Source organism: Lissotriton helveticus, chromosome 11 (assembly GCF_964261635.1).
Source record: "Lissotriton helveticus chromosome 11, aLisHel1.1, whole genome shotgun sequence".
Classification (NCBI taxonomy): Eukaryota; Metazoa; Chordata; class Amphibia; order Caudata; family Salamandridae; genus Lissotriton; species Lissotriton helveticus.
Genome location: NC_136072.1, coordinates 893,859,723 through 893,887,667, shown reverse-complemented (window position 1 = coordinate 893,887,667; position 27,945 = coordinate 893,859,723). Strand labels below are relative to the sequence as shown.

The window sequence follows — 27,945 nt, the reverse complement described above, 5'->3', positions numbered from 1 at the left end:
AGCTTGCTATTTGTCACAGATTAAACAGGTCTGACATTCTGTAGCTACAATCGGAGCCACTGAATCTTACGTTTCTATGGTTTAACACTATCAAATCAAACAGAAACACAAGATGAAGAGGTTGCTATGTGCTACACACTCAGCTGTCTATTACCTTTTTAGTGCAGTACTCTCTGTGGTGATGTCCTCTCCAGTATCAAGCTGGTCTTTCTGGATTTCGGGTGGCCTGAACTCTGGGTCATGGAAGGTTGGTAGTCTGTAACCTTGCCACCTGGACTCACAGTTCTGTTCAATCACCCCACTGTACAAGGTAGTCTCACTGACCTCTGCCATTAAGGGTAGCCTTTGGCCCATAATAATCGTACTTTCATTCAGGCTGGGCAATGGTTGGAGTTCGAGGCCACTGGCATAGTGTGCTGGGTTCACTGGAACAGAAGTATGGTCCATGCTTTCTGGCTCTTGACTTCGTGGCTGTGGACTAAGTGTGGGAGGTAGAGGTGAAACAGGAGAGCCTGGAGAGTCAACAGAATTAACAGAATTTGGATTTAGATGCTTAGTCTGATTGTCCGGGGGGCTAGACATTTGCTTGGCATACTTTCTGGTATTTGGTATTTCCAGTGAGTGGTGGACTTCTGCTACCCCCAACTTCTGCCCCGGTGGATCCTGACCCAAGCATAAATCTTCCCTCACAGGAGTCCGATGGTGAAATGGAGTCATACACTTCTTCTGCAACTTGTCTGCTTTTTCCTGCCTTTCAGTGGTTTTGTGCTTGGGAGTGCCTATTGGCAAGGAGGATGAGGAAAGAGGTGGTCCAATGCCAAAGGTGGACTGCAAGATTGCTGGTGGACGGGTATTGACTACTGCACTACGCTGCTTGTGAGCCCTGTGTCTTAGGAGAGAAACAAAGAAAGTAAAAGACATGGATTAAAACACTTTACAGACCTAAGAGGTCATCACAGAAGCCTTTCTGAACATTTTAAAGTCAGTGATATAAAAATAAAAGCGAACTAAGCAAACCTATGAAGCACTGAAATGTGCTGACTTATCAAGCACAATGGATGCATTTACCGTATAAGTTTAAAGCTTCATTTAAAAATCAGCAAGGTAAAATTATTAACATTCTTCTAAGTAAAAAAAAAAAAAGATTATGTTACTTACTCTGTAAATGTCTGTTCATCGTATGTAGAGCTGTTCTGTATACTCCTACAATCTAGTATTGGGCTTGGACTGTTGCAAATTGTTTTTATTGGAAGTCGTCTTTCGATTCTCAAGGTTTCCAGGATTCCAACTCTAGCAGTGAATTACATGGGCACTGACTCCATTGTTAGATTGTTTTCCGCACAATGGGTGAGAGTAGGTATGGATTCGTGAGTAGGATAGTAGCCATGCGTATGATTAAAAATAAAAGTAAGCTCAGGATATCTGCAGAAAACACTGACTTTGGAGGAGGTGGGTGGCGCATGAGAATCTACAGAATTACATGTGACAAACAGATGCTTACAGGATAACAAAATGTGTTCGTAGTACGCATGGCTGTAGATACACATGTTCTGCAAAGATTGTAAAGCAGTACTTCCCTAAGCAACAACTAGCCAGTGGATGGTGCTGAGGTCTAAAACAGTCTTTAGGACAGTTTGACCTACTCCACCCTGATGCCAGAAGATCCGCATGGTAATGCTTTACGAAGGTGTGTGAAAAGGGCATGTGGCAGCTTTATAGCGGTACGCTATGGGTATATTCCCAAGAAAGGCCACAGTAGTGCTCTGATTGTAGAGTGGGGCCTGGAGAGGGCCAGTAGGGTCCTTCTGGCTTTAAGTTAATGGGTCTAGCTATATTTAACAATACACCTGGCTATAACTGCCTTCGATATGTGGTACTTATATGGGGCTGTGCAAGGGGCAAAGGCAACAAAGAGCTCTGCTACCGAGTCAAGCAGTGGGAAGACTACCAGGGGCTCAATTGTCGGTTAAAGTGGAATGGGGCGAACACAACATGGAGGAAGTTGGAATTGGTTATAAGGATACCCTGTCATTTTGGACCTGAGAAAAAAGTTCTAGGAGGGTTAGGGCCTGCAGTTCACAAATATGCCGAAGAGATGTTTTAGCTACTAAGAAGATGAACTTCCTGGATAGAAACTGCAAAGGTCACGAAAATAGTGGCTCGAAGCGAGGCCCCATGAGTCTGGTGAGGAATGCTTCTGAACTTGTTGATGCGTCCTGCTTAGCGTGTCTGCAAAGACACTATCCCCCTTGGAGATACTCTGCCAGGAAGTGTACTTGATGATAGATCACCCAAGGCCAAATTCTCTGCAGTAGTGCCGATAGCGGAGGAGTGTGTTCCACCTTACGTTTGTATGTAAAACATGCCCATGTCAGTCTGCACCAGGACCACCTTGCCCTGAATGTTTTGGAGAAAAACTTTGAGGGCTAGTTATATAGCTACTAGTTGCAGATGGTTGATGTGGTGACTCCTTTGATGAGTTGTCACAGACACTGGACTATCATGTCATTACGATGAGACCTCTTGTGTCTGTGGTGATGGGTACCTGCCAAACAGGGTCTGCAGATCGCCTGCTGCTCTAAAGGTTGCTAGTGTCCTACCACTGTGGAAAGTGATGCGTACTGGCCCTTATCAACACTAGAATTTCTCAGTGACCTTCAGCTTGTGACCATTGTACCAATAGGCACTCCTGAATACAGTTCGTTTGAAGCCTTGTATGAGGGACTATTGATAGGAATAAGGACATCATACCCAGGACGCATTATTACTGTTCAAATTGTGAGAGGACGGAGTGTCTGAAAAAGAGGCAGTAGCTGTTAGTATGCCGCTACTCTTTGGTAGTTTGGGTCAGATTAGCCCATGAGTCATAAAAGATGGATCCTAGAAAGGGTTGGACCTGAAGTGGGTTGAGGTGGGATTTGGTGGCGCTGACTGTAATACCCAAATTGTGAAGGAACGAGATGGAGGCTTGGTTGTGGATTAGGTATACTTATTGCTTGAACTCGTAATTGGCCAAAGTAGGAGAAGAAGTTAGTTCACCTACTTCTGAGGCAGGTAGCTACCACTGATAGACATTTGGTGAAGACCCCTAGGGCTGTAGTAACGCCGAATGATAACACTTTGACCTGGTATTGCTGACCACTTATGAAGTGTGGTAGGTAGCTTAGATGAGCTGTATATATGGAAATGTGAAAGCAGGCATCCTTCAGGTTTGGTGAAGCCATCATTTTGTGTTGATGCCACAGAGGAATTACAACCTATAAGGATACCTTACGGAAATGTTCAGAGAGGATGTATCTGATGAGAATGCTTCAGATCGAGACCTGGCCTGAATGAGCATCCTTTTTGGGGATGAGGAGGTACAGGGAGTAGAGGCCTTTGCCCTGGTGTTGCGAGGGCATGGGTTCTATGGCTCCTATGAGAATGAGTGCATGAACCTCTTCAACCTTTAAGGCAAGGTGTTCTGGGCACAGGGTGTGTGTGTGGCGTGGGAATGGAATGAGCATGAACCCACTAGTCTGTGGTGATCTCCTCCCAGCAGGGAAGTAATCTTTGGAGCCTCCCCCTGACAAGGGGTGTGATCAGTGGGGATGTGAGGCAAGTCAGTACTTGGAGGAAGAGGCCCCAATGGAGGGAGTACCTCTGCCTCAACCCTTGGAGCTGTTGCCTCTGAAGATGCTGTGTGTGTGTAACCTTTACTCCTTACTTGTGGTGGGACTAGTGCGACTGCATTTAATTAGGGAAATAGCCTTAAACGCACACCTTCTCTGCTGCCTCCAAAAGCAGACAGGTGGTCCCATCATGGTGAGGGAACACCCATGGCCTTGACAGGCTCAACACCCTTTTTTATCTTTTTCAACATTTCATCAATCAGCAGGCTTGAGACAGCCATAAGTGGCAGTGGAGGCTGACCGAGGTATTTACCTCTCTGACAGCTTTATCAGCTGAACCCAGTGTGCACCCAATAGTGGCACTGGATACTGCTTTCGCCTCCTCAACAATCTCTTCTCCTCTCTTACAATAGTAGTGGGGGAGATATTGGTGTAAGGTCTCCATCAGTTCACATTGTTGCTTGTCGTAACACAAAAGGGGGCCTACTAAACTGGCAATATGCGGCAGCGCCATCTGCTACTCTCTTGCCAGTGCATTAAATTCACTTACTGTCCTTATCAGGAGGAGAGGTGTCGCTTGTGGACTGAGTGCCTGCTCCCTACACGGAGGTGAAGACAACCAGCGAGTCAGGTGGGACAAGACCCCTGATATAGAGGTTAGCAGAAGCAGAAGGCCTGTATTTTTTTTCTATCCTGGGGGTTACCACCTGGAATTTTACACCCTCAGTAAATATTCCTGAGGGTAGTTTTTACTATCTCCTTTAGCATAGGGAGAAACGGGGCGTAGCGCTCAGTTCTGGAGAGGGTCTCCATCAGAAAGTCATCATCTTACGGGGTGACATACATGTCCACCTTGTGGCTGGCAGCTGCAGGGTGGTGTGCACCATGTTATGCAGTCGGGTCCTCTAGAGGGGGAAGATCTAGCAGGAAAATGGCCGTGGTCAGGAGAGTCCCATAGAGGGTCCACGTCATAGCCCTCCTAAGGATCATTGATGGGGTGCAGGTAGACTGGTGCACCAAAGAACTCTACTGGAGGGTAGGGGCTAGGGAGACCTCCATCTGCATAGGACTCCAGCGACTTCTGAGAGGGAAGTCATAAGAGGTGAGGGAGGAGCAAGTGGAGGAGGTGGAAGAGCAGAAGGAGGAGCTCTAACAGGCTTGTCCTTATGCTTCTTGGAGGCACCAGGAATGGAGCATCCAAGAAGAATCTGCACTTTTTGGGCAAAGGCTTTTGAGTAACAGATTCTACCTGTGCAGGGACCGATGAGGCACTGTTGCCTTTGAGCCAGCTCCTGCTAGAGCTTCTCAAGGATGGGCATCTCTCAGACTCGGCTGTCAACTGCTGCGGTGCCAAAGGTATTCTTACCGCTGATGACACTTTTGGCTTCAAAACTTGGGCACCAACGTGTGGCCCCAAACTTGTGGCCCGATGGGGGCGGGGTCAAGTCTGAGCTCAGACACCTTGTCCAAGTGCCGACCAGAGGCTTAGGGTAGAGGCGCAGCTGGAAACGGCGGTATCTTGTGCACAGTGCTCAATGCCTGACCCCCAAGGGGCCAGTGCTTGGCTTCAATGTGTCTTTGAGGCTTGGTTGTCAACTGTCCTTGAACGCACCTTGCTTCACTTGGACTTCCTCCTCTTCATGCTCCAAAGAATCAGATCCAATGATCTCAGATATGGGTTGATGGGGCAGTATGCTGGGTGGCTCATGGAATTTCTCCTTTTCGGAGACAAACAAGTCTTGCTTCACTGAAGATGCTGGTCTTTTCAGAGGATGTTCAGAGCATTTTGTTGTGGGGCCATCATCTGTTTCTCCGCTGCTGATGGCTCTTTTTGCTCCTGGAGGCTGAGCAACAATTGCAGTAGATCTTGTTGTGTTCTAGAGAGGCAGAAAGTACAGACAGTGTGAAGGTCGACCCAGGTGTACTTTGAGTGGACTGAGGGCACCTCTTGAAGGACATCCATTCTATTACGCTCAGCGTGTCTTCATTCTTTGATGTCAGTAGGGAAGATGTGGAGCCCTGAAGGGCTGGGCACCCAAGGGCTGGGAGGCCCAGTTCTTCCACAATGATATCCGGAGCGGCTCGAGTGGACAAAGTAGAAGGAACAGCATGCGCAAAGTGGGGAATCTTCACGGTGACTGGAAGGGAATAAGAATCTCCAGAACTGTGCCAGTCAGCTTCAAATGCATCAAGACTGGGGACAATATTGATACATGTACGAACCACAAGACAGAGAAAACCAATCGAACAATGGGTCATGCCCATGCGAGTGCACTACTAGAGGATTGGTCGCCAAGACCTTGTGACTCAAAAGACTTCTGAGAACAAAAACAAGTTGCAATAATGCGACCCTAATACTAGATGGTAGGAATATGCAGAGCATGTGTATCTGCAGCCACACATAATAATAATAATAATACTGGTATTTTTAAAGCGCGAACAGCTGCCTCAGCTAGGAGGCGTCCCGGCACTATGAGGTCATGGCAAGAAAACTAGCTGGGAGTCTGCGGCTTAGAGAGGCACCGAGAACAGCCACGACTTAAGCTGTCTCCTAAAGCTTGTTTCTGATTGGGCCTTTCGCAGCTCAGGAGGTAGGGAGTTCCATAGACGAGCCACATTGGCTGAAAAGGTCCGGCCGCCCAATCTAGCCCTTTTGACTCGCGGCACACTGAGTAGCACCTGATCATTTGAGCGAAGGGAGCGGGTCTGTGTGTATCTGGGCAGACGGGCTCTCAGATAATTAGGGCAGGTACCATAGAGGGACCTATAGGCCAGAGTAAGAGTTTTAAATGTTATTCTACTGGCAATCGGGAGCCAATGCAGGGCCCGAAGATGGGGGGAAATATGCTCTTTGAAAGGAATATGCTTAAGCAGCCTGGCTGCCGCGTTTTGCACCGTCTGCAGCCTTTGGACCAAGTATTTCGGGAGACCGCTATACAGGCCGTTAGCATAATCCAGTCTCGATGTGATGGTGGCATGGATCACGATTTTCCGGCAAGACTCAGGCAAAAGTTTCAGGACTGGGCGAAGATTCCTCATTTTGCTCAGGCAGCACCCTGTGACCTGATGGATCTGGGGCACAAAAGAGAGATTTTCATCCCACTTGACCCCCAGATTTTTTGCCCACTGGGAGGGGGGGAGGTGGGGTACCCATCTCAATCGGCCACCAGAGCTCAGCTGGAGGGTGACTGCCTTTGCCAAAGAAGATCACTTCCGTTTTTCCCGGATTCAGTTTCAGCTTATTAGTATTCATCCAGGATGCCACATCCTGAAGGCCCCCCTTAAAGTTTGCAAATGCCGCTTCTGAAACCTCTGAGTAGGGAAAAACCAACTGGGTGTCATCGGCATAAGATATTGCGGTGACTCCCCAGTTGGCAATGAGGGAGAAAAGAGGGGCAAGATAAACATTAAACAAAAGGGGGCTTTGGGCAGATCCTTGCGGGACCCCGCATCTCAGTGGCTTACGCTCTGAAGCACATGTACCTAGAGTGACCCTCTGCGTTCGGTTTGACAAATAGGACTGCATCCAACCAAGTGCCTGATCTTGCAGACCAATTTCTGCCAAACGTTGGACCATCCTAGCATGATCCACCGTATCAAACGCGGCAGAGAGATCCAGGAGCATCAGCATAGCCGAGTCTCCTGAATCTAACGACCACCTCAAAGAATCAGCCACCTCAATCAGCGCCGTCTCCGTGCTGAAGCCGGGTCTGAACCCGGACTGAGTCTCATGAAGAATGTTATTAGATTCGACATGAGCATTCAGCTGGCGCTGAATTAGTTTTTCCAGCATTTTCCCGGGAGCTGCCAGCAGAGAGATAGGACGGAGGTTAGTTAAATCCTCCGCATCCCCGTTTGGCTTCTTCTTCAGTGGCAGGAGCGTCTCATGCTTCCAGCTCTCCGGAAATTCCCCAGTATCTATGGATGTGTTCCAGATGTGTTGAAGCATAGGTGCGATAGCGTCCGCTAAAGGTTCCCACAGTTTAGGTGGACATGGGTCCTCTGGGGAGCCTGACTTACACCGGGTTATCTCTTGCCTTGCCTCATCTAGCGGGATTGGTTGAAATTTCCTCAAGGAGACTGGGGACCGGCCCCCACTCTCTCTATCCTCCTTGGCCGTAGGTTTATGCGGGCCAAAGGAGTCATAGACCATCTGTATTTTATTGTCAAAATAGATGGAGATCTTGTCACAGAGTGCTACGGATGAAGGAATATCCCTTTCAATACAGTGGGGCTTCAAAAAGGATTGCACCAGTTTAAACACTTCTTTGCTGGGGTTCTCTGCCTGTTGAACAACGGAGGCATAATAGCTCTTTTTTTCTTTCCTAATCTGCTTATGAAACAGCTTGGTGGCCTCTTTAAATTGTTTTTTTGCTTGAGGGCAGTAGTTTAATCTCCATTGTCTTTCGAGTTTCTTACAGGCTTTTTCCCAGTCGTAGATCAGCGGAGAACCATGGGGCAGTGGGGGAGGTTCTCTGCGCTGTCACCCTTTTAGCTGGCGCTACAGCCTCTATCATGTTGCTAATCCAGTTACTTAGTGCCTGGGCATCCACGCTGGCATTCATAGTACGCTTAGGCGGATCATGGGACAACATCGGGCTCATAATGGCCGGAGTAAGATTTTTCCATTGCCTCTTCATATAAGAGTGTTTGCTTTTTCTAGGCTCTACACCATTTAGTGCTAGTGTGAATGGTAAAAGCCAATGATCTGACCATGCTACTGGAAGTGCATCATCCACTACTATGCTTTCTAATGTGGAGAAAATTAAATCAAGTGTGTGTCCAGATCTGTGTGTGGGACCTTTATTATGGAGCATCAAGTTTACAGCACTCATTGCTGCCATCAGGTGCTCTGCCGCTGTGTTGCCATCCCTATCAATGTGGACATTAAAATCTCCCACAACCAGGAAGTGCTCGTGCTTCAGCGCATTCAGTGTAATCGCATCTAAAAGTCGAGAAGTGCTGCTCTCAGCGCAGTCCGGGGGACGATAAACCACCATCCCAGCAATGGCTAGTTGAGGGTTTAGGAGAAGGCAGAAATATAAGCATTCCATTCCTGGGATTACAGCTGATGCTGCGGAAGATAAGGAGAAGCAGTCTTTAAAAATTACTGCCACCCCACCCCCGCGCCTGCCATCCTCGCGATTCGAGATGCACATAGAAAAGCCCGCCGGTACAGCTAAACAAATGGCTGTCACATTATGTTCATTTAACCAAGTTTCAGTTAAAAACAACAAGTCCCAGGCTTGGCTCTCTAAGAGCAGCCAGATGTCAGTGCTGTGTTGCGGCAATGATCTACAATTCACAAGTCCTGCTCTGAGACCTCTAGCTACTTGGGCCGAAGCAGCCCCTGGAGTCTGCTTAGAAGGAGAAGCGGCCCTGACCCACGCGCTACCACATTCTGAGCAAATAAGTGTGAACGTGGCCTCCACAAAGGAGTGAGTTTTACAAGGCCCCCCTCGGTTAAGGCCATTAGATCTTGCCTCGACCAGACAGTCCTATCGGGATCCGACCCCGCTGGGGCAGCATGCTTGGCCTTGGCCGCAGTCCGGCCGCGGACGGGCGCAGACTGGCTGGACTTAGGCGCGACTTCGTCGCGCCGTCGTCGCGCCCGCTGCGCTCGTCCGCTGCGCGGCCGGAAGCACATCGCCTCTAGTGGGGACTGGTCCGGAAGTGACCATGGTATGACCATAAGATTTAAGACTGCATCCATCAGTATCATGGACATAATGTTGTGGTGCAATACAGCAAATAGGGCCTTAGTACATTTAAAGCATTAAAAGTGAACAAAGAAAACGGTAAAGGTGAACGAAAAACTATTTATATATTTTATAAATCACAAATCTTGCACAGAGGGCATTAGGGTCTTATATGAGGCATAAGAACACATTCAAAAAGGATTGTAATAAAGCAACATGTGTACATTCTAAAAATGCATTGATGATACAAATAACTGACAGAATTAAAACAGGATAAAGACATGATACCTAGGTGCAAGGGTTGAGGCTGCCACACATTTTTTTGCAACAAGCTGTTGAAAAGGCAACTATTATTGAAATAAAAAAAAAATCACGGGCAATACGAACGATCTATGAACAATAGTTCTAAAAGTGAGAACCTGCAGTGGAGAAAGCAATGCTGGAGAATTTTCAACTAGAATAACTCCTTACTGAGGGTTCTCCTAGTGGCTCTCAAATGATAATGTTTCTTAGCCAAAAGTTTAAAATAAAATAAAGCCTAAGAGCAAGAAATCTATCACGGGCAAGAACTTTGTTTACACATAGGGATTTCTTTATCTATAATAGGCAACCACAAAGTTCCCTACCCCAGAATATTTTCCTACAACTTTATAAGTCACTTCATAGAGGGTGTGGGAGAGTTGGAAATGATCATAAAGACTTTTAATATTTGGTAAAAAAGAAAGCACAGACATAAGGTGCAACCATGAACAGTAATGAAAGATGGATCAGTGTTCTTTTTAGAGTGATGCCAGCTGTAAAAGAAAACAAAAACCTCCATGAAAACCGGTGTAATGCAGATGGTCCTATTTTGAAATGCAAGTGAGTTTACAATAGGAAATGTGAATTGTTCTCTCCTTTTCTTGAAGTAAATAGAAGAATTACAAAAGTATTATACAAAAAAAACGAACTACTTCACAAAATGAAGAGTTGCAAACTCAAATGTCCAGCTGTGAAGATTACTTCCTGTGTAATGCCGTCCGGCAACTCTTTGCAAGGGCCCATCGGGCCACTGGTCCATATCCTGTGGAAATCATAGTCACTGGGCAATTCTTAAGTTTCATTTGCCTCTAGCTCTTGGAAAGTAACATATCACTCGGTATCGTAGGGGCCTATAAGGATCTTGGTTCTCCTAAAGAGAGTGTGGTTGAGCAGTCACGAGGCAATGACACTTAAGATTGCCTGCAATCTGGTAATTAACATTGTTATCGTTGAGTAACAAAGGTGAAGTAACACTGATGTGAATGTATCTCTCCTTGGGTGGCTTTGTGAACCCACCATTTTCTTTCTGCAAGGCAAATGGGATAATTCTGGAAAATCCTGATGGGCAGCTCGTTCTTTCTTTCCTATGACTGCCACCCCGCGTGATTTCTTGGTCTGTGCTCAGAACCCCAGAAAGCTGTACCAGGTTCATTTTAAAGGGAATACATTTACATTTAGGTTCTAGATAGGACAATTCATTACTGGGTAGCAGTATTAAAACTCAGTAACCTTGCAAACCTGCAGTGGCTAGTATTTCACTCCTGCATAATTTCAGCCTTTTTTCTGAAGTAACTTAGTATACTAGCTAAATTTCCTGTCTGTCAAGTAATCATCGCATCATCACCTTAATATGGTATGGGACCAATGTACAGTGAGTGGTTCAGCTCTTGCCCAATTCTCCCCTGGTATGAAATCCAAAAAACATTCATATGAATATCACTTTCTGATAATTTATACTAGCATTAAAAAAAACATGAATTAGAAGCATCATCCAATTCAAATTATGTTGCTTTTGACCTTCAAAGCTTTGTAATTTTCTTAAGTTGCAAGTGTTCCTGGAGAAAGTGGTCTCAGTGTAGGACACCATGCTAATATTTTAGACTGCTGAAAGAAAATAATGCTAGATTTCACTGTCATTCTTTAATAAAAATTGAATGCAAAAGAAGCAGAGGAACATGTGGAATTAAAAATGGCTAATGAAAGTTACATTTTAGTTTTGGTTCTCAGAATACAACAAAAAACAGGAATCTTGTTAAAACGTTATTTTAAAAAAAGAGGCGAGCCAAAAAGAGAAGAGGGTGGGAATTTTGTTTAGGAAAAGCAGCGAAAATATATGGAAATCCTTTGGTATTAGTTACGTTATTAGGTATTAATGTTCCTGGAGTTAAGGCATCACTGGTCTTACTGCCCCAGGTGTGATTAAAGTGTCATTATTCTGTTATAGTTCTTAGTAGGACTTTCAGCCTGTTTGTCCAGTGTCTTAAGAGTGGCGCCAATAAAACACCTTTTCTAGTAGCCTTGTTCCTTTAACTCAACTTTGGGATGCATTTATTAATTCCAATTACCGTGCTACTCATCCTTGAGTAATTAAATGCATTATACATCTGGCATCCAAAGCTTTCTCAGTAACGACATACTCTCCTAGAAGTGGCATGTTGCTCTTTTTAGAGTGTTCTCCACTACATAAACTCAAGAACTTGACCAGTCTTTGCTTTAGCTTATAGAATATTATAAGAGCTAGGCAGCCCACATTCCTGTACTTCAGGAAACTGATCTGCCAGGAGGAAGACAGAGTCTGATTGCAGATGCTCTTGAGGTCTATCAGCCTTAAACTTTACTCTTGTGCCATGTGCAGGTGTTGAAGGTTCTCTGACTGGCCGCCATTACATTTACAGTTTAATTCTCTGTTAATACCTGGCTTTGTGCAGCCAGCGAGATTACCTGTTGGGTTCACTGTTGTTTGAAAAACGGTTCTGGCATTTGTGAATATTTCGGAGCTTCTTTTAGCAGGGTCTCATTTTCGTTTCACAGTATTAAACTTACTACTGACATGTTGCTCTAGGCCTGCTTTGAGAGTTGACAGAGGACTGTGAAGCCATTTCCTGTTTCTTTGTTCTTCCTTATTTGCAATTCTAACAACTTTTAGCGGGCTGTGTCCCATAGTCCTGCTCCATTTGTTACTTCGGAATATCCACCTTTGTTGATTTTATTGTTGGGAGATAGGTGAAATTACCTGCCGTGGAAATACTGCCAAACCCCTCTTGATGGATGTCTTGGATACTGATGTGGCAAATATGACAAATACAACATTTCTTTTCCAGTTGTTAACAAAGCTGAACGTGAACCTCATATACACGAAGGAGTCAATTTGTTCTTGATTTCTTTTCTAGGAATTATCAATCTGCAAAAACGTTCATTTTTAATCCCCTTTCTCTCTCAAGCCATTTGGTTGGCTTTTTAGCCTAAGGGCAACATTACTGGACATTAGTAGTAAGAAACGTGGATCTAAATGTAAACATCAAGAAACTTACAAGAGTAACTACCAGTTTCTTCACAAAGGCACTGGGAAAGAAAGGAGGGCAGGTGCTCAGAAAAATGCCATGCCTCTTGGCTTCAAGTTCTAGAAACTTCTATCCATATGTATTCTATTAACTTAAAGACTCAAAACTAAGACAGCTCTGGAACCTCTGATGTAATGGTAGTCTTAAAGGGGATCATGTGATGATTGAATCTGAATTAACAGTTTAAATCTAGTAAAACAGACATTATGCTGTAAAACATCAAATTAACTTGGAACCGTGGCCTCTTAAATTTGGTGACATGCCACTAGTATGTCCCTCTGTGAACACCCTGGGGGTTACATTTCGTGCACGTCATTTGCAAATCAGATTTCATTGGAAACACAAGCTTGACAAATGAAGTATACAATTTGGCAAACTGTATATCTATTCTACAAACTTCCTCAAGTAATTATTTTAATTAAGACAGGTTTTTTCTAGACTAATAGATCACCCTGTTATTTACCTGAATATTTTTAAAGTTTAAAATGCAAGGTTTGCAGAACTGTGCAGCAATTGGGTGCTCTAAAAAAAAACTGAAATCCAATTGTGCTTGTTGATTTCACGTTGAAGTAAAAAAAAAAAAGGAAAAAAGAAAGCATAACAAAAACTAGAGAAAAATATCAAGGGTTGCACAATCGAATGCTTTAACAAACTTCATTATATCACCACTTTCTCTTTAAAAAAATCTCTTAAAGATTTATTTTGGGAACATATTTACGAATTCTGCAGTACAGTATGATTTATTTTTTAATTTCTTGTTTGTTTTGTTAGATATAGATATATATTATAGAATTGATCTAAAGCACCAGATAGATGGGTAAATAGATATATATGTGGTACTTTGGAGAAATTTCGTTTAGTTTATGTGCTCCTTACAAAGTAATAAAACACAAATAATACGAATGGGACCTACAGATAACCTGTCATAAAGATCAAGGTTTTGATCAAGCCAGAAAACGAATGAATGATATAAGCTCAGGTCTACATCAAACATATTTCTAAACCAAACCTTATTTGAGGTTTTCTGGCGTAGAACTAAGCTATTCTAGGAAAGTACACAGTGTAATCTTAAGATTGGATCAATGGCATAAATCGGTCAGTCATTAAAATGAGTAAGAGGGCATAGCTGCACCTCAAACATTCAATACTGTAATTCACTGTCATATTAGTAGGACTGAGAGCCTATACTAACACTACTTTTTTCTCTAATCACCCCCTCAGTCATGAAGATCTTGCTTGTTGTTTTCATCTGGATTTTGCAAACAGTACCCCTGCATTAATTTAGAAAGTCACAGTTAAAACCATGAGCCGCTAAAATATTGGTGGCCACACAAGGCTTGTGACCACACAGGACAGGTGAGAAGGAATTTAAGTCTCTCCACCTATTCCAAGTAAAGCAGAATTAGTCAACAGAAAGAATCAATTTTAGCAAACTGAATTATTGCACTGGTCGAACATATCACTGCAGCACTAAGGAGGCTACACCGTCTAATAATAACCACCAGCAACAAAACCCAGACTTACCCTTGTTTAAAGGCACAATAAGTAAACCATACCATTGCCTAAAAGTCAATGTCATTCCATATAGTCCTACTACAAATCTATTGTCCTAGATCAAGCCGTTTCAATGTTACCCAGGATCAAGATTAACTGAGAGGCGGTCCGTCCCCTTAATAGATTAAAAATGGGAATCACTGGCCTCTTCCTCGTGATGAAGCACTTTAGAGAGAAAAGCAGAAAAACAAGCTTCTTAAGTTGTCAGAACGTTTGCTTAAGCCAAAGTTGTTTGATCTGAACTGTTTCAAAGGCAAAGCAAAAAGTCAAACTCCATAGTCATATTTAGATAAGACGTAAAGTAAGCCAAGGGCCGATTATTCATTACTGCATTTGACATGCTTGTGATACTCTTTTTTTAAAAAAAATTATTTGAGAGAATCAAATAATTAGTTGGCTCATTCCAAGCACATTATACATAATAGATAGAAAGTCTAAAAAAAGGAAATTAAAATATAAAAGAAAAGGCGTGAATACTCAGGAATGCAAACCTATGAAGGCAACCCTGCCTATGCCAGATAATTCACAAAATTGTACACAAAGTCCTGAGGATTCTTTTAACTCTGTACTTGGTTCATTTTGTGAAGCAGCCACAGGTGCTTAGGCGACATGCCCCCTGATTAAGTTGGAATAAGATCAGGGATCAGAATGGAGGGCCATGTCCAGTCACAATCACCACAGCAAAGGAACCCGTTCCTAATCACCTAGGGAGCAGCGAAAACCAAGTTTATGCTGACAGTGTCCAAACGTATTTTAAATGTTAGTGCCTCATTGATAACTGGCTGCAGTAGTAAGCTGCAGGATAACTGAGGCTCATGATTGTCAGCATTTGCAGCAGAGCTGTTTTACTGTCAGGGAGAGTAGTGAGAGTTCAGTAAGGCTAAGACCTCAAATCAAAAAGGTAGTCCTTTGACTGGTCCCCAGTAAGACCGGCTCACATGGATATAGAATCAATTTGCTTTTGTCTATATTTATTGTAAATGGTTATTTTAATCATTCTGGGGTAACCACTGTTTGAGCATCAAGGTTGGTTCTATGTAGCCACAATCATTCTACATTTCCAGCTAAATCTAAAAATTGTACCAGAGGCTAGCATTAATTCAAGGAGCAAAACGGATTTGTAACCAGCTGAAAAGAAAGGAGAAGCCCCTTATTTCATACTGGACTGCAGGAGGAACAATAGGACCAAGCACTGCATACATAACCAGAATTCAAAGAAGTGGGCTCAAGAAACAGTGGATAGAAAACACTGAGAAATTACTTTTTGAAATCATATACAATACAATCATGGCATATGAGTGCACAAGAATTCCCATTGCTTGCAAGTTAGACGGGTTACCTGGCACATGAACAGGAGGCTCTTTGAGCTGGATCTACAAACTCCCAGGATGAAATGCTACTAGGGGCATCTTCATCATGATTTGGAGTACATAGTCTGTTAAGTAAAAAAAGTTTTTTTTAAAAGAGTGGGAGAAATAAGTCAACATAAAGCCATGTCACACAACAAGTGAATACATTCTGGATAAAAAAGCAACTTCAGAACAGGGCAGATTTAGTACTCTTCCAAACTGAATGTATTTTTAAGGTTCCTAGAAGGATCATTCACTTTGGCTGAGCAGAGGGAGCTACTCAATAGGCAAAATGATATTCATAATACAGAACATGGTAAAGACTTTTTTTTGTGTATAAACAAAACTACAATCACATTTTAACAATGAACTATGGTCAGCAAAGCATTCTCGGTCTAAAGTCTCATCTTATTGAATTCCCTGGGTGACCATTTGAGACATACCACCTTTTTTAGTTTACAAATGCACTTAAAACACGAGAGGTGTGGGGGGGGGAGAGAGAGAGAGAGAAAGAAGGAGAGAGAGAGAGAGAAAGAAGGAGCGAGAGAGAGAGAAGTAAGCGTCATGACTGATTGATATTGTCACATAATGTTATTTCTATGAATGCTACTGCTACAATAAATCAACTCAATCTGGATTTTAAACAAAAATGTAAAGGGTGAAGATAAACATATCATGCGGCCCTTCTCAGTCTACTGAATTTGGGCACAAGGACTCATTAAATAGAAGGCATTATAAAGGGAGCATGCTCAATCCCTTCTGCTTTCTCTCATTAATTTATTTAGAAATGTGAAAGACATTCCCTCCAAGGTAAACTGCACCCACGTGTATAAGAATGGTCCAGACCTCAAACTGTAGGAAGAAAAGGAATGCCTTACTTTGAAGGACGGCGGTGGAGGATACATTCCTTCCAAACTCTGTGGACCATATTACTCTGAAGTTTCTGAAGAGTCTTCTGTGACCTCTTTGGACTTAGGACTGTCCCTGTGTCCTCCTGGGCTGACAGGTGGCTAATAGCTGGTGCGGCTCCGCTTTCCCCTGATAAACAAAGTGCATATTTAAATTCTCTGTTGAACTTTCTTTCCTGCTCACGTAATTGAATAGCATTATAACAAATCAAAGTTAGGTGGTACTGTCATTTCACTTTCCAATTGCATGATGTCATTGGAAATTAGGATCTCGACCCACTTTTAGGCAAAGTCAAAGTTGTTGCTGAGCAGGTCTTAAGTTTCTCTTTTTGCAGTTATTCTGAGATCATTTAAGAAACAGCAATTTAAAACGACAATTACATTCAACAGTTTAAAAAAAATTGCATTCTATATAGACTGTATGGGGCAGATAGTAGAGGAAATTTAAGATAAAGCAGGTTTGAAATATGAAAGAATACCTAAGATATTTCTTAACCCTGCATACCGAGGATGGACTAAATTTTCAGCCACCTCCTGTCAAATTCATGTATGTCTCAAGAATGTCTGAAAGTCATACAGATGCTCTTTGCTAGTAAATGTCTCAGTAGAAAAGGAGTCTAAAGAATAGGGACAACTGTAAATTATAAACCGGTATTTACAAATAAAAAATGAAAGAAGAAGCAATAGAGCAAGGAGTTTTAAGCTTTCTATCTTTATTCAAAGGAAAGATTAGTTATTGACAAGCAGTAAGATGGCTCGAACAACAAGAGAGCCCTAATTCACTTGCAGTCAACAATTACCATGGAGGAGCTGATGCATTATCAAGAAAAGGAGACAAGTTTGAGTAAAAAGTGTGACAAACAAGTTTCATTGCTTCAGTTACAACTTATCTGATGTAGATTTTATCTAGCTGCCGATTCATTACCTTGGAATATTCCTAAGGCAGAAGAATGGATACGAAGGTTTGAGTAGTACTCCTTAATGGCGGTGGCATTGATCCGCTCTGCGTCGGCAGAGTCATTTGTGGAGTAACTATATAGACGCCCCTGCGCGCGCAGACGTCAGCTACTTTCGTAACTTTGCATGGCAAGAGCGCAAAGTCACAAAAAGAACGGACAACTGGGTGTGAAAAACTAAGGCACCACAAAGGATGTACCCTACACTGTAATCAGATCGTAGATCGTGGAGGTTAGACGGGCCTGTAAGGAATTTGAGGCTAGATAGTCTCTACCAGATAAGGAATTACCAAAAGTAAGTAACAGGTTCATCTGATGGAGACTTCTAGCAGCAGATTACTTACTCAAGCAAAGCCTCCCGGAGCTGGGTCTGCGAAGCAGATTTGAAGCAGAAAATCCTGCTGGACCAAACTGGCTAAACATCTGCAATGAAGGACCTGACTGTCCAGACAGAAGTGCTCTGTAAACCTGAGCAAAAATGTCCATGTTGCTGCCTGATAGATGTCCAGGACAGGGACTCCACGGGTTATTGCAATGGTCGCAGCTTTTGCTCTGATGGAATGAGAATGCAAGCCCTTGGGGTTTGCTTCTTAGTCAATGCATAACAGATCTTGTTTCAGAGTACTATTCATCTTGAGATGGTCCATTTCTGCACGGTCTTCCCTTTCCTGGTTCCTGTGTATGCCACGAAGAGTTGATCGTCCACCCGAAACTCTTGTGTGATAAGGTGGAGTGACAGCACTCTTTTTGGGTCAAGCCAGTAAAGTCTCTCCTCCTCTTTAGAGGGGTTAGATGGAGCAAATAAGGTAGGGAGGGTGATGTTCTGGCTTACATGGAAAGAAGTTGCAACCTTCAGAAGGAGGGAGGCACGTGTGCGAGTACCAGCTTGAGGGATAGAAAGTGATATGGGTAGGGTGCACAGCGAGTGCCTGCAATTCGCTGACCCTCTTGGCAGATGTAATTGCCACTTGAAAGGCAGTCTTGATGGTCAAAAGATGAAGAAAGCAATTGTGCAGAGGTTCAAAGGGCACACACATTAAGAAAGTCAGAACATTTAGATGCCACTGGGGCATGACGAATGGCCTGGGGTGGGAACCCTCATTGTTGAGGACTAACTGATAAGGGCAGTCAGTAAATGGCCAGTCCTTTCTGACCATAGGAGCAACTGCAGACCATTGATACATTTCCTTTGATGTTTGCAGAAAAAAGGGAACCCATTTGCTGCCCTCTTTCCTTGCAGCTCACACAAAATCATAATGTTGATATTATGTGTTGCAATGAAATGCACCACTGGCATTGCTACTTTTGAACCCTGCGTTATACTTTTCATTCCTTCAAAGCCTGGAGTTTTGGGCAAAGAAGGATTTCCAGGGGTGAAAAACTAAAAACATTGTCAATACATTGGGCCCTTTGTAAGCTATATGCATGCACTCAAGAAGGGACTGTGCAGTTTAGAGAAAAAAAGCACAGAGCTGTTTACCAGCCTAGCAGGGGTAACTATCACCAAAAACAATCACTAAAGAGTGTTTCTCTGATTACATCTGCTGGGTTTTGAAATGTATGGATACATTCACTGGGAGGCACCTTTAAACGTAGGCCCCTTCTGGTATACGAGTAAAAGATTATTTGGAATCGGAGACATTTTCTGCTGGGTTTGCACTGCTCGTTTGATTTCAACAAGTGATTCTCTAGTCTAGATGCTTTCAGGCAGCGAACAGAAAAAGATGTGCAGCTCTGTGTAAAGCTGCACACCTCCTGTAAGGTTTGCTAAACTCAGACTGGCCCGTTCATCTTTTGGATCCATTTTAAGGTCGAACAAATGCTGCAGCTCCACTTTTAACAGGGACAGCGAAGTGCAGCCAGGGTCTGGGGTGTCACGGTGGGGGGAGGTTAGGGTTACCAGCGGTCTCAGAACAATATTCATAACCGAAGATTAGCATTCTAACTCTTACCATTACCGAGGACAAGGCAACAATACACGTGCTACGGTGCTTGCATCGACTTCTACGTGTGACGCATGGGAAAGGGTGGAATATATGCCTGTGAATGAGGGACGGCTGCTCTCACACAGGGAGGGGGACTTCAACGCCCTTAAGCATGACGCTTACAGTGTCACTGGCCTATACTAGTGGATACTGCCATAGTCTACAATGGCAATGACTCATTATGAAAGGCTTTAGAACACTAAGCCTTGCGTCACAGCTCAGAAAGTTGATCTACTGCCTGGCTTCCGTCTCCTACTTCAGAGCGAGGCCAGGCGGGCAGCCTGGGACAGACAGAACAGACTTAAATACATAGATTTGTTTAGCGATACGATAGTATGTCTACATAAATCGATCTATTTTATAATTGTACAGGAATGCGAAGGAATTTCAGGGGGGTGCAGCCCCACAGCCCGCATGGAGAATCCGCCTCTGGGTGAGAACAATGAAGAATACTTATCTCACTTTCATGAGAAACCTATTAAATTCAGGAGTTCCTGTGACTGCAAAACAGATTTTGCTGTATATGTGCTGACAGGCGACTGTACCTATGTTATGTAGGCAGCACAACACTGCCAGTGTAAAAGACAATACTGAACCATATGCGAGAGATCTGCAATATAGGCAGTACTTATCCTATAGCCAGACTTCATGAGACACACCATAGTCATGAGGTAAAACATAAGATATTTTGCAACTGACGCAGCAACAGGCGAGGTGGTGACTGCGTTAAAGCACTTCGGCAACTTGAGATGTGTTGTATATTAAACTTAGACTGTAAAATACCCAATGGATTTAAAACAATTGAAGAATTAAATGCTCGTCTTTGAGGTTATAAGAGTGATGTATAAAATATCCAGTAGTAGGCACACTGATCTCCTTGGAAGCCTCCATGTGTAAATATTTGATTTTGAAGGAATACTGAAATAAGCATGCCTTCTCTCTGTGACTTTGATTTAATTATAAAAGATGGGTTTTTTTGTGTTTGGGATACTATGTCCAGAATGAACGAAATCTGTAAGTATGCAATGAGCAATGGTAAAAAATGTGCAATGTAGTTAGCCAACTTGGGCCGTAGCAGTGATAAAATATGCAATAAAATAAATGCACTTTATTTCATTTATGGGCATATATATTGATAGTCACGAAGCAGCACTTGTAATTGGTAGTCATAAAATTAAATTATGAAGTAGCCCACTTGGTCTGGCTTTGGTGTATAATAGCAAAAAACACAGTTGATGGACTGAATGTAGAGCAATGTCATAGCAGGGTCAGAGCTGATTTGCATATAGCCAGTGTCTAACCCAGGGTGGTGTGGAGTGCAAAAAAACGATGGATTTAGGCCCAGATCCTTGTACTGGGGTGAATGTATGACATTGTTCTACATTCTGTCCATCAACTGTGTTTTTTGTAATTTTCACCCCGAGTGGGCTGGGTATGCTCAGACGTGAGTCCCAGGCTCTCCACACCACTGGAGTCAAGCTATCCAGGCTGAATGAAGGCTGATAGCCAGAAACCGGTCCTTGGATGCTTGATTCCGGTCTGGGAAAGACATGGCTTGGTAGTTCGGACTGGACTGTTCCCATGAGGCACAGGGTCAGAGCTGATTTGCATATAGCCAGTGTCTAACCCAGGGTGGTGTGGAGTGCAAAAAAACGATGGATTTAGGCCCAGATCCTTGTACTGGGGTGAATTTATGACATTGTTCTACATTCTGTCCATCAACTGTGTTTTTTGTAATGTTCACCCCGAGTGGGCTGGGTATGCTCAGACGTGAGTCCCAGGCTCTCCACACCACTGGAGTCAAGCTATCCAGGCTGAATGAAGGCTGATAGCCAGAAACCGGTCCTTGGATGCTTGATTCCGGTCTGGGAAAGACATGGCTTGGTAGTTCGGACTGGACTGTTCCTATGAGGCACAGGGTCAGAGCTGATTTGCATATAGCCAGTGTCTAACCCAGGGTGGTGTGGAGTGCAAAAAAACGATGGATTTAGGCCCAGATCCTTGTACTGGGGTGAATGTATGACATTGTTCTACATTCTGTCAATCAACTGTGTTTTTTGTAATTTTTGGTGAATAATAGGCACGGCATCAAGGCACTTGTAATTAATGTGTTCATATATTGTCATCAAATTACCACATTTTTTGTGGGAATGTAGATCATGTATGCATAATATACAGTTATGAGTATCAAGGACCCCCTGTATAAAAGTACAATTCCTAGGACAGGGAAAATATGCAATTGAAAATAACGTTCCTAAGCAATCGACAACTTATCACAATGGAACAAGTTATATGCAATAAAGAAAATAAGAAGAAAAGAGCTCAGTGTAACTAACAAAGGAGTATTCAACCATTTACTTTAATTATAACAAACATAAGTAACATTAATTGTAAAAAAAAAGGAGACAATAACAAAATACTGTTAAAAAGACATCAGATTGTCGATAAAACATTTCAATGTTAACAAAGTTGTAATTTATTCAAACACAGTTGACCTAATGTATTAACAGTTAAAGTAGCAATAATTAAATCTCCGAAGCTCGTTTCGGCACCAGCAGTGCCTTCCTCAGGAATAGCCACAGACAACCTGTAAACAATTAAAAATACACCGAGCATTAATTTTCTTAAATCAACCATTTATTCATGTTAGTAATCCAGATTCATATTGGTGATAATATACGTGCCTTCACTCAACACCAAAATACCAGACTTAGAAATCCCATGGTGTGACAATTACAAAGATAAAAAAGGAAAAAAGAAGAAGAAGAATATATATAACTAGATGTAGACAGAGTAGAATTAGGTAGACCCTTTTTTCCATATTGCTACAACTGAGTATAATATATATATTTTTTATCAGCTAACTTTTTGCAATGTCTGAGACTGTTCTACCTCTGATTGAAGCTGATACATCATATATTATCACCAATATGAATTTGGATTACTAACATGAAAAAATGGTTGATTTAAGAAAATGAATGCTCGGTGTATTTTTAATTGTTTACAGGTTGTCTGTGGCTATTCCTGACGAAGGCGCTGCTGGTGCCGAAACGCGCGAAGATTTAATTATTGCCACTTTTTATTGTTACTTTTAACTGTTAATACATTAGGTCAACTGTGTTTGAATAAATTACAACTTTGTCAACATTGAGAATGTATTCTGTATTATCGACAATCTGATGTCTTTTTAACAAAATTTTGTTGTCTTTTTAACGAATTTTACTTGTGTTTGTTATAAATAAAGTAAATGGTTGAATACTCCTTTGTTAGTTACACTGAGCTCTTTTCTTATTATTTTCATTATTGCATATAACTTGTTCCAGTGTGATAAATTGTAGATTGCCTAGGAACGTTATTTTCAATTGCATAATATTCAGTACCATATGCGAGCAGTAGGCAGAGCACTCTCTGATTGGTTATAATCATGTTTTGATTTATGAATATACATTTGTGTCAAATGTGAATTGCAATGATGTAATGAATTACGCAGACACATTGAGAAATTGTACGGCATAATAACCAAACATATGAATACATGCATTTTACATTTGAGTCAAGCCATTTTTTTACTATATTGATGATGGTTAAATGGGTATAAAAATGAATCAAAATGGCGCAAGTCATGTGACCAGGGCCACAAGTAATGGCTGAACCACATTATGGCGGATTGGCATTTTGAACAATAAACATACTTGAATCAAAAATATGTCTCTGCATCAATCCTTGCTGAAAGCAGGGAGAGGCGTGGAAAATATAATACAATTACCAGTGAAATACTTACATTTTTGTAGTTAGGTCGTACGTAGTAAAGGCATCTTCATGGTTAAAAAAAAAAAATTGTAAAGACGCATTTGTTGTAATTGAGTCATTGTAAAGCCTATGCGTGGTTCCGGCCTCATTCTAAAGGCTATTTCCCCTTGAAAAGCCAGTGGTTCTCAGCCAGGTGTGGCGCCACAGGGCCACCTACGATGAAAACGCTCTACCCAGCGTGTCAGTTGTGTACACTCCATATCGTATGGTTTACTCTTCTGCATCTATCCGGTCAGCAATAGCTTGGGAGCGTATTGCTTGGGCTCCTCCTAGACCATAAACAGCACTTGCTCAACTGAATCCCAAATTGTATGGGAGTATCAGCTCAAAAGGCACGAGGTGTTCACCAACCCTAGTGCTCCTGGCTGAAGTACCGCTGTCAAGACATTCATCTTGACTGCCAAGGAGGATAAATAAATGCCCAAGACCTCAGCCACCCTACGCACCACCAGAGCAAAACAGGCTCCCCTCCTCCGCAGACACAGTAGGAGAAGAGACGAGCCAGTGTACTGTGAGGTGCCTAAGCCAATGGCCTCCGCCAGATCCTCATATCAGTTGTCCTCTGTCTCATCCTGGGGATGCTTGTATCCATAAGGGTACTCAGACCCCTGCCATTCGTCTGGCTCTCCAGACTGATCCGAGGGGCATGGTCCTGGTCACCACCTGCAGGGGCAGATTGGCACTGCGGGCACTCGGGCATGGGCCGAAGGGCTGGTGTCTCAGTGCACTCTGGGGGCCGTTTTTTTCCTTCTTTCCCAGTCCACAGAGAGCACTGACAAGGAGAGGGAAGCAGCTTAGCTGTGCGACCGGCTGTTCAGCGATGATCAGCTGTGGCCTCTCCTTGACCCCCTGCCCTGCCAAGCAATCACGCTGATGGTGGGCTGGGGAGGGGTGATTGTGTGCCAGAATCGGCCTCCCAGGGGGCAAGGTGTTGCTCAGGCCTATGAGCCACGTTCACCTCGGCCCCCCTGTGGCCCACGCAGCCCAGAAACAGTGTCTGCTTTAACACCTTGCCCACAGCCCTTCATTCAGGGCATAGTGGGGAGGAAGAATGGGTCTTGCTGTGGGGGCCAGGTGATGTGGGGAACTCGCACCATCTTCACCTTAGCCTTCCCCCCCACCCCCATGGATGGCCCAGAAGCTGGGTTTTTGCTCTCTTGTCACGCCATTGCCCTGAGGCACTGAAGGGCAGAGTAATTTACAATAGCTGGGGCCTCACTGTTTTTCAGGTGCTCCTGTGCTGTAGGGCTGGGGAATCATGTTTTAAGAGAAAAGGGCCTCGCTGTTTTCAGGCGCTCCTGCACTGGAGGGCTGGGGAATAATTTTTTAAGAGAAAGGGGCCGTGGTGTTTTCAGGTGCTCCTGCGCTGTAGGGCTGGGGAATAATTTTTAAGAGAAAGGGGCCTCGCTGTTTTCAGGTGCTCCTGCGCTGCAGAGCGGGGGAATCATTTTTAAGCAAAAAGGGCCTCGCTGTTTTCAGGTGCTCCTGCCCTGGAAGGCTGGGGAATGATGTTTTAAGAGAAAGGGGCCTCGCTGTTTTCAGGTGCTCCTGCGCTGGAGGGCTGGGGAATCATTTTTAAGAGAAAGGGGCTTACCCGTTTTCAGATGCTCCTGCGCTGGAGGGCTGGGGAATAATTTTCTAAGAGAAAGGGGCCTTGTTGCTTTCAGATGCTCCTGCGCTGGAGGGCTGGGAATCATTTGGTAATAGAAAGGGGCCTGGGTGTTTTTCAGGTGCTCGGCTTATAGGACATTGTCAACTTGGCCCTGTGTCCTTCTCAAGAACAATATCCTTCCACTTACATTCCTTGTGTGTTTCATGATAGGGCACGGCCGCGAATGTGGGCCACGCCCCGCAAATGCCACTTTTTTCGTCAGTGCCCGGGCCAAATTGTGATCCCAATCCGACCCTGACCACCTGTACGTCTGCGTGTCAGAGTCAGAAGTGACAAAAGGGATGGCGCAGCGATGTCATATTGATGACAACGCAATGTGGCGCTGGTAGTGCCAGAGAAAAGGGCACTGGAATGGGTGAAAGAAAGGACTCTGCTTTGACGGCAGCTCCGTTCTGGATCGAAGACTGGATCCATGGGGCCCGACTGGCAACGAGGGTGAACCAGTCGTCGAGGATCCAGTGAGGGCCTCTCCGGAGCCCATAGGGCCCAAAAGTGCCCCAGAGGGGCGGCCACGCAAATATGAGGTGCATGACCTCATAAAATTCTTTTAGCTGGGCGGAGGTCACATCGGGAAAGTCAGGGAAGGGTGGAGCAGACCCAGACTCCGCCGAAGCGTGAGGCCTGGAGTGCTAACATTCCCACACCTCGTCACTTCGACTTCGAAAGGCGTGGCAAAGTCGAAGACTTGTTTTGCTTGTGGGACTTACCCAACGACTTAAGACGGGACAACATTCATCGTGTGCGGCTCCGAAAACGGTCATAGAACCTTCTGCTAGTCCAGGATCTTGAGCTTTGAGGGGTCGTTAGACGAAGGGCAGCGAGGAGTTTGAGGGAACGCTCCCTCAGCTCCTTGGGTGCATGGCATGGCAGTCATCACAGGTCTTGGAGCGTAGTCCCTCTCCAACCACCATAGACAAACCAAGTGTGAGTCTGCCACAGACAACTGCCTGTGACATGCACCACATCCTTTGGAAGTAGCTGGTTTCTTTGGAGACATCCTTTCACACCAGGAGAGAAAATCTATCAAAAAAGGGTTTAACAAGAGTCAAGAAAAAAGCCAGTCAAAAAACGACTAAGGTTAGCTTTTCACAGATCAGCGCAGTCTGGCTCGAGAAGAACAGACGTTCGCGTGCCAGGGTGGCTCCTAAAAGGTCCAGTGCACGTCATTTCTGGCGCAGACGCCTTCCATGCAGTTTGAACAACATTACCCATCGCCACCCAGTGGTACTGCTCAAAAATCGCTGGATCCAGTCTGCCGCCTCAGAAATATTCTAAAGTAAGGAATCTGCAGCCAGAAGACTAGAAGATAATACTTTCCTTCTACCAGTAAAAAAACAAAGCATCCCAATAAGAGTTTGGTAAAAAAAAACAATACATAGCGCAATTTATCTACAGAAAATCTAACCTGTACACAAAATGTTTAAGTAGGTAACCCATTTTTTGTAGCTTAGTGCACTTAGAAAGAAATTAAAGCCTTGTCAGCACGATAAAACGAAATCCGGAACTTATTTCAGATTTAGTTTGCAGAGCATTATTAAAGAAACCATCCAATACAGTCATAGAATCACTTTATTTACGAACGGTAAAGAAAGTCTGGAAAAATCAAGATGTTGCAGATTCTACCATTGAACTTTAAAGACATGCTCACATCCTGTTTCTCGATGTTAAATTACAATTATGTATCAGTAACACAATAAATGTCATTAACAAAATCGTAGCAATTTATGTAAATTAGAAGACATATTGAGACCATGAGCCAGAATGAGGAACAGAAAATGAAGTTGCTAACAAAAGCAACTGATATATAATAAATACTACTAAACCAGACCTATTAAAGAGAAAATACATTATGTTTAGAAGTATTGCTGCCTAGTGATTGCTCAATCCAGTGCATGACCATTCCAAAGATCAATAATAAATGCAAAATCAATCCAGTATGAGCACTGTAAGGAAGTCTAGAACTGAGGTAAGAAATGCCTTCCCACTATCCCACCATCTAGTGGTTGGGTCCAGAAGTGCCCTAATTGTCTCCAAAAGGTTGTTAGTTTGTGGTTTGGGAGTCGACATGGGTGGATTCCCTATAGGACATCGATCGTAATCCCACAATGCCCATGTGCTTCCTCACAATCTTAGATTTTTTTTCTTTCCACTACAAAACTCCTACTAACGGGAGGCGGGAGCGTCGCATGCAAATCTTGTGTGTCAAGCTCATGTACCCATAATTACAGGTAACTAGTTTTATAGGCAGCAGGAAATCTTTTCTAGATTCACATGCTTTGCACAAATTATTTAGCGTTATTACTTGTCTTGTTGTGGGAAGAAGAGGGAATAGTCCTTTTTATCCTGGTGGAGTGTGCCCTTGGTTTGTCGAGCAAAGGCTTGTTCGATAAAGAGCAACATAGCTGCATAGTTTGTATCATCCATCGAGCATTAGTGTTCTTGGAGACATCCATCCCCATAGCTAGAATTGATGTCCTACAAAACATTATTGTGTCTTCCTGATGAAGTGTGCTGCTTGTAAGTGGTACAGGATTGCCCTTCTGACATCTCATGTGTAGGGCTTTTTATGCAGCATTTGGAGGTTTCTGGGAGAAGGCTGGTATTGTGACAGCCTAGTTTAAGTGACTAGGTAAAATTCCCTTTGGTAGGAACTTCGGATGTGTCCTCATTAATATTTTAGCCTTGTATATGGCTATGTGAGGCTCCTGCATTTGTAGCGCACTAATCCTTTTCAGTGATGTGATTGATACCAAGAACAAAGTTTTCAGTGTAAGATGTCAGAGTGTGGCTTTGTGCATTGGCTCAAAGGTTGCTTTCATTAACCCTGCCAATATTAAACTTACATTCCACTGTGGAGGAGGTATCTCCCTTGCTGGTAAAAGTATTTTCGCCCCTTCCATGAACCTTTTGATCTGTGTAAGTGACATGTTTTGTATGTCTAGTCATTTCAAGTAAGCTACAATGGCTGATAAATACACCCTTAGTGAGGGGTGTATTAATACTAAATGTATTAAGTGCCAGACTATTACTGTGCCTTGA

The 27,945-nt window shown here is 43.5% G+C and overlaps 1 protein-coding gene across 2 annotated transcripts in view; it reads right to left on the bottom strand.

Annotated features, from left to right (window-relative positions):
- Nucleotides 1-27,945, bottom strand: part of MED13L (mediator complex subunit 13L) — a 916,648-nt gene that overhangs the window by 206,956 nt on the left and 681,747 nt on the right. For both annotated transcript variants that reach the window (XM_078667133.1, XM_078667134.1), the window contains exons 8-10: nucleotides 16,454-16,613; nucleotides 15,566-15,661; nucleotides 155-889 (exon numbers count right to left, since the gene is read on the bottom strand). In XM_078667133.1, coding sequence (XP_078523259.1) covers nucleotides 155-889; nucleotides 15,566-15,661; nucleotides 16,454-16,613 — 991 coding nt within the window. The remainder of the gene's footprint in view (nucleotides 1-154; nucleotides 890-15,565; nucleotides 15,662-16,453; nucleotides 16,614-27,945) is intronic.